Raw genomic sequence first — 11397 nt, 5'->3', positions numbered from 1 at the left:
ACCACAGGTGAGGACCATCATTACTCACCTCAGGGGCTACTTCAGCTCTGTCCACAGCTGTCCTCACCCTGAAGTGAGTAACAATGGGGAAGTGGGGAGTGGGGGCTCTTCTGAAACATGTTTTGGGCACCTGCAGTGGTGCGGTACCTTCTATGGGATGAAGAGGAGTCCTCTGTGGCACCACATGCTCATGCACCAACTGCAGCCATGGGCAACAGACCAGCTGTTTGCTAAGGCCACACACAGCATCCGTCACGTGCGGATGTCCCAACAGTCTGAGCCCCGAGGAGGAAAGTGATGGGTGGCCACACAAGATTCAGATCAGGAGAAAAGTGACCTGGTGGTCTTAGTTTGGGAGCTGGGCTACTTGGTTTCCTTTGCCAAATCAAATAGCTCCCAACAAGCTGCTCACCTGCCCTGGCCATGATCTAGGAAGAGGAGATTTGGGTTGGTCCCCATGGTGGCTCAGATGGCAAAGAGTCCACCTGCAATGAAGAAGACTTGAGTTTGATTCTTGGGTCGGGAGGATCCTTGGAGAAGGAAATGGCAGCTTGCTCCAGTTTTCTTGCCTGAAGAGTCCCATAGACAGAGGAGTCTGGCAGGCTACAGTCCATGGGGTTACAAAGAATCACGGCTTAGCGATGGAACAACAACAAGAACAACAGCTATATCCTTGGGCTCCAGAAGGGCTGTGCATTTGGTTGAAGTGAGAACTCACTCACCAGGGACTCCGTGGAGGATCCGAAGGCTGAGGCAGGGTTGAATCTGGGCAGGAGGTGGGTGGCACCAGGAAGAGTTCCATGGTGACCAAGTATCACTGCCGCCTGGAAGCCTCTCCGTAGCATGACTGAACGCTGAGCTGCAGGGCTGTAGCAGCGAGGCCAGTGAATGCTCTCCAGCTGCTTCTTGGTGCTGTCGGTGCAACTGCCTCTCAGACAAGCCTGTCTCCTGTCTCAGGCTTTTATTAACAAGCTTCCACCACAGATGACTAGGCAAGGCTGGGCTCATTTGATGCAACACCCACAGATGCTTGGGGCTTCTAGCTGGTGCAGAGCCCCATCCAGCCCTTGGGGAGAGGCAGGTGCTTCTTGGGCATGAATGCAGAGCAGGACTGGCCTCAGTTCAGAAATATTTGAACTGAGGAGCAAAAGAGTACTTAATGAAAATAGTGTAGTGTATATGAAACTTCAGAGAGTTGCCCTGGAGCTTTTCTGGGAAGAACCCAATAATACTCCCAGAAAGGAAAGGGAGGTCTGATCCTTGATTGGAGGTTGTTGATGGAGAATCTGTGTCTGTTGGTGGAGTTTTGGCAGCAGACAGTTTTGGGAGTGAGATGGGGAGCAGGGCAGCACAGATTTTGTCAAAAACAAGTCTAGGAAAGAGCCAGCTTTGAGTGGGGTGGGGAAGAGGTGCTCAGTCTGCAAGGGTGCGAACTCTTTTCGGTGGTGGTATTTTTTCTACTGAATTAAAACTGCCAATTTTCAACTAAAAGTCCCAGAATTTAATTCACCAGAATAAACATGGAAATTTAAAGATTTTATCCCACCTTCTGTAGTTAGCTGCCCTAGAAGACTAGAATATAAGTATTTTCCTTACTCTTGTCAAGGTTTGGAATGAAACTTCTTCAAGGACTGGGGGAACTCAGTTTTTTGATTGATTCAGTCTCTGGGTCTAATCATAAATATTTGAACCAGTTGCCAATATTTAAAAACAAGGAGTTTCATAGAGAGCAGAAGGCCTCAGACCTCCAGATAAGTGGAAAGATCTGGCAATAGGGCATCTTCATTCCTGTGTGCCCTTTGCCTTGCCCCAGGCCTCGGCGATCCTAAACATTCCTTCATTCCGTCTGCCAACCTCTATGTTCAGTTCAGTTCAGTTCAGTTGCTCAGTCGTGTCTGACTCTTTGAGACCCCCATGGACTGCAGCACGCCAAGCTTCCCTGTCCATCACCAATTCCCAGAGCTTATTCAAACTCATGTTCATTGAGTCAATGATTCCATCCAACCGTTTTATCCTCTGTCGTCCCCTTCTCCTCCCACCTTCAATCTTTCCCCGCATCTGGGTCTTTTCCAATGAGTCAGTTCTTTGCATCAGGTGGTCAAAATATTGGAATTTCAGCTTCAGCATCAGTCCTTCCAATGAATATTCACGTTGATTTCCTTCAGGATTGCCTGGTTTGATCTCCCTGCAGTCCAAGGGACTCTCATGAGTCTTCTCCAAAACCACAGTTCAAAAACATCAATTCTTCAGCACTTGGCTTTCTTTATGGTCCAACTCTCACATCCATACATGACTACTGGAAAAACAACCAACCTAGACAGCATATTGAAAAGCAGGGACATTACTTTGCCAACAAAGTTCCATCAAAGCTGCCAGCAGCTTTGCAAGTATGTGCAATACTTGATTTGGAATATGAGACTTGAGCAGGAGACAGGAGAGAAAAGAAGAATCTTAGAAAGGGTAGATGGGGGACTTCCCTGGTGTCCCATGGCTAGGACTCCATGCTCCCGATGCAGGGGGACTGGGTTCAATCCCTTGTCAGGGAACCAGATCCCACATGCTGCAACTAAGACCTGGAGGAACCAAATAAATACTTACAAAAAAAAAAAAAAAATAGACAGACTGAAGAGGAGGCAGAGGAAAAGGGAGCAGGGAGGAGAAGGATTCATGGGAGTTGCGGGGGCAGTGTTGGATGCTGGGAGCTGATCCCAGGAATGTTGCCCTGGGAGAAGAAGGCAGGGGCTGTCGTCCCAAGAAGAATCAGTAGCTGAATCTAGGAAAGGAAATCCTTGTTTCATTGCCTGGGTTCACTGTCTGGTTCCTGACACAGAGCTCCTAAATCCCTTGAAATTTCCTGGGTGATAGGAGAATCTTTTGTTTTGATGATGTGACTCTGAGTGGGCTCCAGAGAGCCTCAGGATGGGGGCTGGTTACTGGAAAGATGAAGCCTTGGTTAGAAGCTTGGAATTTTCAGTCTCACCTCCCATCTTTCAGGAAGGGGAGGAGGTTGGAGACTGAGTTTATGATTCATCATCCTTATGTGATGAAAGTGAAAGTTGCTCAGTCGCATCTGACTCTTTGTGGCCCCATAGACTATACAGCCCATGGAATTCTCCAGGCCAGAATACTGGAGTGGGTAGCTATTTCCTTCTCCATGGGATCTTCCCAACCCAGGGATCAAACCCAGGTCTCCCTCATTGCAGGTGGATTCTTTACCAGTTGAGAAGCCTCCATAAAAACCCCAGAAGTGTAGGGTTTGGAGAGCTTGAGGTAGGCACACTCCAACTTCTATGATCAGTTCAGTTCAGTTGCTCAGCTGTGTCTGACTCTTTGCAGGATCCTTCCAAATCTCGCTCTACATATCTCTTCATCTGTTCATCTATATCTTTCATAATACCCTTTAATAAATCATAAGCCAATAAATGTAAAACTGTTTCTGAATTTGATAAACTGTTCTAGCCAATGATCAAATCTAAGGAGAGGAGTGGTCATGGGAAGATCTGATTTGTAGCCAAGTCGGACAGAAGTTGTGAGTAACGTGGTGACCGGCATTTGAGGTGGGGCACAGTCTTGTGGGACTAAGCCTTTAACCCGTGGGGTCTGTGCTAACTTTGGTTAGTGTCAGATTTAAATTATGGAGCATCCATCTGGTGTCATAGAGAATTGCTTGGTGAGGAGGAAAACCCCACACATCGGACATTAGAGTGTGTGTGTGAGAGCAAGGGGAGTGTGTGTGTGTGAGCAAAGGGAAAACACAGGAAATTCTTCCTATAAGCACCCTCCTACTTTAGTTGTTCTGCAGCTTTTGATTAAATTAACTTTCAAAACCTGACATCACTATGATTATGTAAATTTTCTTCTCAGCCTTGCCATATGCTATAGTTCCATTTTCTTTCTTGTGTAAGTTTTATTTTCTGTGAATTGATCATTTCCAAGGTTCATCTAGACAGTGTGGTCCAGGGGAATACAGGGAATTTGAAGGACAGTGGTTGAGATGCTTAGCCTTCATTTCCCGGCTGAGAGGGAGGAGAGAGAAAATTTTTTTAAAAAATGAAGATCTGGCAATGGCTGTGATATTTAAGAGAAGATATAATGAGATCAAGGGTATGACAGATGGAGAGTAACTAGAAAGAAAGATATCTGAGGAGAATATCTATGGTGATGGCAAAATTGTACATGAGGTGTTGAATTCTGATGGCTCATGTAGGATGGAGGATGTTGTTGTCCAAGGCCATGTAGGAAGAGAAAAATTAAGATTGTGGAGAAAGCACTCTTCTCCTCTCTTTGAACTCCTTTCCCACTACTTCATACATCTTGTGGATTCTTTCTGCTACACAGAGCACTTCCCACACGTGGGCTGGGAAGTCAGCTATCCAGCGAGGTGGAAAGGTGCTTGGTTAGTGCCTTGAACGTGGGGCTGGCTACAGCCCTTCTTCTGGTGAACTCAGCTCAGAGAACAAAGAACATTCAGTGCAGAGAAAACGCTTTTCTCCAGACCTGGAGTCTCAGGATAAGCAATTAGAAAACAGAGGGAAGTCAGTGAAGGTTCAGCATAATTCAGAACTCCTGTTGGATTCTTATTTAGCTTGCTGTCTGCCTCCTGCATTTCCTGTTTGGGATCCTGTAGGGGAATGTTGAGTTTGGTGGCTTTTCTGACTGAGATATGACATGTCCCCAGAAGCATAGAGGAGGCCTGACCTTTGCACAGAAGAACCAGCTGTGGTGTGCTAGTAAGTGGTAAGGGATTAACACCTCTTAGCAGGGAGGAGCGGAGAAGGCAATGGCACCCCACTCCAGTACTTTTGCCTGGAAAATCCCATGGACGGAGGAGCCTGGTAGGCTGCAGTCCATGGGGTCGATAAAAGTCGGATATGACTGAGCGTCTTCACTTTCACTTTTCACTTTCATGCATTGGAGAAGGAAATGGCAATCCACTCCAGTGTTCTTGCCTGGAGAATCCCAGGGACAGGGGGGCCTGGTGGGCTTCCGTCTATGGGGTCGCACAGAGTCGGACACAACTGAAGTGACTTAGCAGCAGCAGCAGCAGGGAGGAGAGGGGCTTGCTGGGTAGCTCAGCTGATAAAGAATCTGCCTGCAATACAGGAGACCCCAGTTTGATCCCTGGGTTTCGAAGTTCCTCTGGAGAAGGAATGGCTACCCACTCCAGTATTCTTGGGCTTCCCTGGTGGCTCAGCCAGTAAAGAATCTGCCTGCAATGTGGGAGACCTGGGTTCGATCCCTGGGTTGTGAAGATCCCCTGGAGAAGGGAATGGCGACCCACTCCAGTATTCTTGCCTGGAGAATCCCATGGACAGAGGAGCCTAGCAGGCTACAGTCAATGGGGTTGCAAAGAGTTGGACACGACTGAGTGACTAGGAACAGCATAGCAGGGAGGAAAACTATAATTAGCATTTGCTAGCTTCTGTTGTGGAGAAGGCAATGGCACCCCTCTCCAGTACTCTTGCCTGGAAAATCCCACGGACGGAGGAGCCTGGTGGGCTGCAGTCTGTGGGGTCACTAAGAGTCAGACACGACTGAGCGACTTCACTTTCACTTTTCACTTTCATGCATTGGAGAAGGGAATGGTGACCCACTCCAGTATTCTTGCCTGGAGAATCCCAGGGACGGGGGAGCCTGGTGGGCTGCCGTCGATGGGGTCACACAGAGACGGACATGACTGAAGCGACTTAGCAGCAGCTTAGCAGCAGCTTCTGTTGTATAAATAAACCAGCAAATACTACCAATTAGAGTTCCCCTCCCATTTGGAAAACTCAGCAGTGGCCACAGGCCTGGAAAAGGTCAGTTTTCACTCCAATCCCAAAGAAAGGCATTGCCAAAAAATGTTCAAACTACCACACAATTGCATTCATCTCACAATATCAGTAACCTCAGATATGCAGATGACACCACCGTTATGGCAGTAAGCAAAAAGGAACTGAAGAGCATCTTGATGAAAGTGAAAAAGTAGAGTAAAAAAGCTGGCTTAAACCTCAACATTCAAAAAACTAAGATCATGGCATCCGGTCCCATCACTTCATGGAAAATAGATGGGGAAACAATGGAAACCATGACAGACTTTATTTTCTTGGGCTCCAAAATCACTGCAGATGGTGACTGCAGGCATGAAATTAAAAGATGCCTGCTCCTTGGAACAAAAGCTATGACGAACCTAGATAGCATATTAAAAAGCAGAGACATTACTTTGCCAGCAAAGGTCCATCTAGTCAAGGCTATGGTTTTTCCAGTAATCATGTATAGATATAAGAGTTGAACCATAAAGAAAGCTGAGGGCCAAAGAATTGATGCTTTTGAACTGTGGTGTTGGAGAAGACTCTTGAGAGTCCCTTGGACTGCAAGGAGATCTAACCAGTCCATCCTAAAGGAAATCAGTCCTGAATATTCATTGGAACGACTGATGCTGAAGCTGAAGCTCCAATACTTTGGCCACCTGATGTGAAGAGCTGGCTCATTAGAAAAGACCCTGATGCTGGGAAAGATTGAAGGTGGGAGGAGAAGGGGACGACAGAGGATGAGATGGTTGGATGGCGTCACCGACTCGATGGACATGAATTTGAGCAGGCTCTGGGAGTTAGTGATGGATAGGGAAGCCTGGTGTGCTGCAGTCTATGGGGTCTCAAAGAGTCAGACACAACTGAGTGACTGAACTGAACTCCCTGCTAGGGGGCTCCCCTGGTGGCTCAGATGGTAAAGAATCTGCCTGCAATGCAGGAGACCCAGGTTCAATCCCTGGGTAGGAAAGATCCCATGGAGAGGGAATGGCTACCTACTCCAGTGTTCTTGCCTGGAGCATCCGATGGACAGAGGGGCCTGGTGGGCTACAGTCCATGGGTTGCTAAGAGTCAGACATGACTGAGCAACTAACACTTTCACACACTCTCTGCTAGGAGTTGGTGATTCCTTTCCGCTTACTGGCGTACCACAGTTGGTTCTCCTGTGTACCAGTGTCAGGTCAGGCCCAGGCTATGCTTCTGGGGCCATGTCATGTGTAAATATTCCTATGGTGGCTGATCGCAAGCTACCAGTATGAGGCCACTGACCCTGACTATGAAGTTGGGAAAAGGTGTGCTCAATCAGTTCTTGGAAGCTGGTAAGCACTGGCTCCAGCACACCACTGAACCAGAAATTTCTTTGGCTTGGGGTGAAGCAACACAGGTAGGTTAATCAGATCCCTTCTTGGCCCTGGGTCCTCCCAAATGTAAACCTGCAACCACTCGCCTCTTTTCCAGTTCCCTTCCCTCAAAAGACCAAGAGGCAATAGTACTTCATTTCCCCAGCCTGCCTTCCTTCCTTGCTGCCTGGCAAGCAAGTTCACAGGACATGTTTTTTTTTTTTATTTGTTTGTTTGTTAAAGATTTTTGTGTTGTTTCAAGATATTTAAGAGGAAAATTATAACATTTCTAGAAATCTTACAAAGTCTTCCTCATCTTGAGGGGCACTGGAAGCCTTCTCAGATCATTTGGGACAGGCTGTGGACCTCTCCTGATAGCCAGCAGGGCTGGCGGCTCCCTGCCAGGATGGGGGATTCCCAGCACTTTGGAAGGGTTCTGTCTGAGATAACCCCCTGTTAGCCTTTCTAGATGAGGAAAGAACTTCCCTAATAGCCTTCCTAGATGCCACTGCTATATCGTCCAGTGCAAACTCAAATCCCTCCTGAAGATTTGGCCTTGTAGGCTCACACAGGGCACCTCCTGGAAGGCTGCACCTCTCCCTATCAAGTTCATGGTTAATTTCCAGACTCCTTCCCAGGCTGGCCCAGCCTTCAGAGATGTTGGTTTCTTGACCTTCTCATGAGTTAAGCCTCAGGGGGGCAGGCTGGGCAGGAACCATTGTGCACAGCAAAAAGTGATGGGCAAACTCAAGGAACCCTAGAGGGGGCTGCCCTGGCCATGTTCCATTCAAAGGTTGCCATAATAGAACCCAGGCCCAGTTGCCAGCTTTTTGCATTTTCCCAAAAAGCCAGCACAGATCCAGACCTGTTAAGTAGTTTTTAGAAAACTAATTTTTTGGCTGCCCTGGGTCTTCGTTGCTTTGCTCAGGCTTTCTCTGTTTGCGGCCAGTGGGGGCTACTCTTCGCTGTGGTGCACAGACTTCTCCTTGCAGCGGCTTCTCTTGCTGCCGAGCACAGGCTGTAGGTGTGTGGGCTTCAGTAGTCGCAGCACACAGATTCAGTTGTCGTGGCTCTCGGGCTCTAGAACATGGGCTCAGTAGTTGTGCCACATGGGCTTAGCTGCTCTGCAGCACGAGGAATCTTCCCAGGCCAGGGATCGAACCCATATCCCCGGCACTGGCAGGCGAATTCTTGCCCGCTGTGCCACCAGGGAATTCTGCAAATCCAGACTTTTATTATATTAAACCTTATAATATTGCAACTAATGTATAAAAAATTTTCAGGAGCCACTGTGACAATCTATAGGGGTGGGATGGGGTGGGAGGTGGGAGGGAGGTTCAAGAGGGAGGGGACATGTGTACACCTATGGCTGATTCATACTGATGTATAGCAGAAACCAACACAATATTGTAAAGCAAATTATCCTTCAATTAAAAATAAATAAATCTTAAAAAAATTTGCATGAGCCAGACTTGACATCTCTGATTGGACTTGGCCTGCAGGCTGCTGATTATGCCATCTGATTCTAAGCTCACTCCTGAGCCTTTCTTACTTCGGTCTTCCAGAAGTTTCTTGTTTGTCTATTGCAGCTTTCTTCTCTCTGAGTATTACTAGATCAGTTATCTTTACCTGGCTTCCTCTCAGAGGGGCCTTCCTGAGATTCATTTTATACTCTGGGTGCCCACGATGGGCCCTTTGGAGAGGAAAATAACTGTCATATGTTGAAACTGATGAGTCATTTGGCTCTATGCTGCTTCAGGATTTTGCTTTATCCAGTTTCTAAGGTTCTTGTTTTTTGCTCTGGGTGCAAAGTGTTACAGGGAAGGTCAGCTTCAGACTGGCTGAGACAGGAGAAAAGCCTGTTTTCCCAAGCCTGGGGCCCTGGGTGGAGGTAAAAGCAGTGGTTGCTAAGTCCTCTGTCCAGAGGGAACCAGGGCGGTGGGCTGGTGGGATGTCCTCCTGGTAGAAGAATAACACCGGTAAGGCAGGGCTGTGGCAGGGGACCTGGTGTCCAGGTGAGCTGATCGGCAGGCCCTGGCTCCAAGCGCTGCTGCCTGGTGTGGTCCCTGGGCTGAAGGAGGGGGTCCCGAAGAGTATAGGCCAGTGGAGGGGAACCTAAGGTCCTCCCAGAAATGTGAGTGCTCCCCCTTGCTGCTCAGCTGGGACTGTGAAATGCGAAAAGGCAGAGAGAGGCAGGACTGCTAAGCTCAGAAAGTGACAAATCCTGAAAGTGTGTGTGTGCATGGTGTGCTCATGCTCAGGGTGGGCTCAGAGGCATGGCCAGGCCAGCACCTGGGATACCCTCTTTCCCAAACCCAGAAAGTTTCTTGAGCGGTGGTTCTTTCAAAACCAATGGACAGTCACATCTGCTTTCCCAGCTTTGGGCACAAAGTAAGATCACATTCCTCTTAAAAAGTATGTTAAATGTCTAACACCCATTCCCGGGATACCTGAGCCCTTTCTCCCCTGAAAACTCTGAAACAGGGTTTCACTAACTGTTGAACTGACTCAGGGGCCAAGTTCATGGGCCCTCAGAATATAGGCGATGGTGGCGTCACCAACAGCTGCTAGGTGCCCAGGACTCCTGCCCTCAGGGCCACGGGCATCCTTAGGTTGGAGTGTGTCCACACAGAATGATCATATGGTTATGGAATCATGTCCTTTGGCCCTGGTGGGTATTGTTCCAGCTGCTCAGTCATGAAGGAGTGAGGGTGGGGTGAGTGCCATGAGGACAAGTCCTTTTCAGTCCCCAGGACGAACTACTGACGTGCCTTGGGGGCAGGGGTGCTTTGGTTCCTGAGTGGCTCCCAGAGGAGGTCTTGAACACTGTCCCTCACAGGGAAGCCTCTGCCAAGACTCTCCCACCTCCGCCCCCAACCTTGGTGCTTCCCAAACAAGGAGGCCTCACGTTTGTTGGGGAGTTTCCCCTGCCACCCACTATCCCTTATCCACCCTCTCCACCATAGCCACCTTCTCCACCTCCCCTATTCCTAGTTAGTCCTCAGACCTAGTTGGCAGGTCTTCTGAATTCTTTGTCTTCTTTGTCTGAATTCTTCCCTCTTTTCTCGGAGTTCTCTGCCAGAATTGTTAGCATCTAAAAAAACTGGTTCTTCCTTTCCTGGGGGCTGATCTGGTTCTATCTTCATACTTCTGGGGGGCTGAGGGGAAACACTTGCACTCCATTCTTTGAATGCTGTAAAAAGATTAAGTTTCATATTAAACTGGCCTGACCATGGATTCCATCTTTGAAGTCAGGTGGTCTAGGCAGTTCTGCCCTAGGTTCTGTCCATTAAGACAAAGAGCCCATTGGGAGGTCCCTTCCTTCCTGCTGCGATAGTTCCTGGCCCTTCGTTGGCAGCTTGAGATGTGGCCTCCTCTCTTATCCACAGGTGGGTACTGGGCAGTGGACACCCGGCATGACCACTGTGCCTGGGTGGCCCCGTCAGCAAAGAACAGCGTTGTAACGGTTTTGGTGTAGAGTGCCTCGGTGCAGAGAAAGACTTGCTTCCTTCACAGCACCCTCTGCTAGGCTAGGTTGGCCTGGCTCCCAGACACCATGAATCCCTGTGCTTTGCTCCCCACCCCCGTCTCTGGGAACTACATACCAGAGTTACCTGGCTCTTTAGTGCCTGCAGAGGCATGCCAACACATACACACAGAGGAACATGCATACGCTCAAACATACTAGGCATGGCCCCCCCCACATGCACACTCACACATGCATGCACACTCATAAACATGTCTATACAGTGTACGTACAGGTGACTGAGGCTGGTCAAGTGCCTGCCCCAGTGCCAGAGGTGTGATTGGTCCCCTCCCCCGTAGAGTCACATGTAACCCAGAAGGACTGTCTGCTAAGTCACACAGTTCCTTTACCAGAAGCCAAGGGAGGAAGGGATGATGGGCAGACAAAAAACAGCCGACATCTATGGCTGTATCTGAACAATAGTCCAGAAGCCTGAATCCCAATCTAGACCCGGCACTTTGAAGAGACTCGTAGCCAATTGTTTAGTTTCATCCAAGTAGGTTTTAACCTTTGTGGTATTAATACATAAACCAAAGCAGTTGTCACTGTTAATAATTTTAGTATTTCTCTGGGTATGAGAAGATGCAAGAATTTGGGCTCATAAAAATCCTTACCTAAAACTATCTATCTGAAGGCTTGCTCTGTCAGTGTTTTGCAGAGTACAGAGTGTCTCATTCCTGATCTCTGCTCTGAATTCCGTCCGGGGGATGTTGAAGGTTAGCAACTGCAGCCATTCCTGATT

General features: G+C 48.4%; 1 protein-coding gene across 1 annotated transcript in view; it reads right to left on the bottom strand.

Annotated features, from left to right (window-relative positions):
- Positions 1 to 916, bottom strand: part of THEM5 (thioesterase superfamily member 5) — a 10457-nt gene extending 9541 nt beyond the window's left edge. Inside the window, exon 1 of the mRNA XM_010857470.1 lies at positions 723 to 916. Within this exon, the coding sequence (XP_010855772.1) occupies positions 723 to 845 (123 nt within the window). The 5' untranslated portion in view covers positions 846 to 916. The remainder of the gene's footprint in view (positions 1 to 722) is intronic.
- Positions 917 to 11397: the final 10481 nt, after the last annotated feature.

Source organism: Bison bison, unplaced genomic scaffold, assembly GCF_000754665.1.
Source record: "Bison bison bison isolate TAMUID 2011002044 unplaced genomic scaffold, Bison_UMD1.0 scf7180017864381, whole genome shotgun sequence".
Classification (NCBI taxonomy): Eukaryota; Metazoa; Chordata; class Mammalia; order Artiodactyla; family Bovidae; genus Bison; species Bison bison.
Note: the sequence above shows the minus strand (reverse complement) of the source record. Positions and strands in the feature narration are given on the sequence as shown.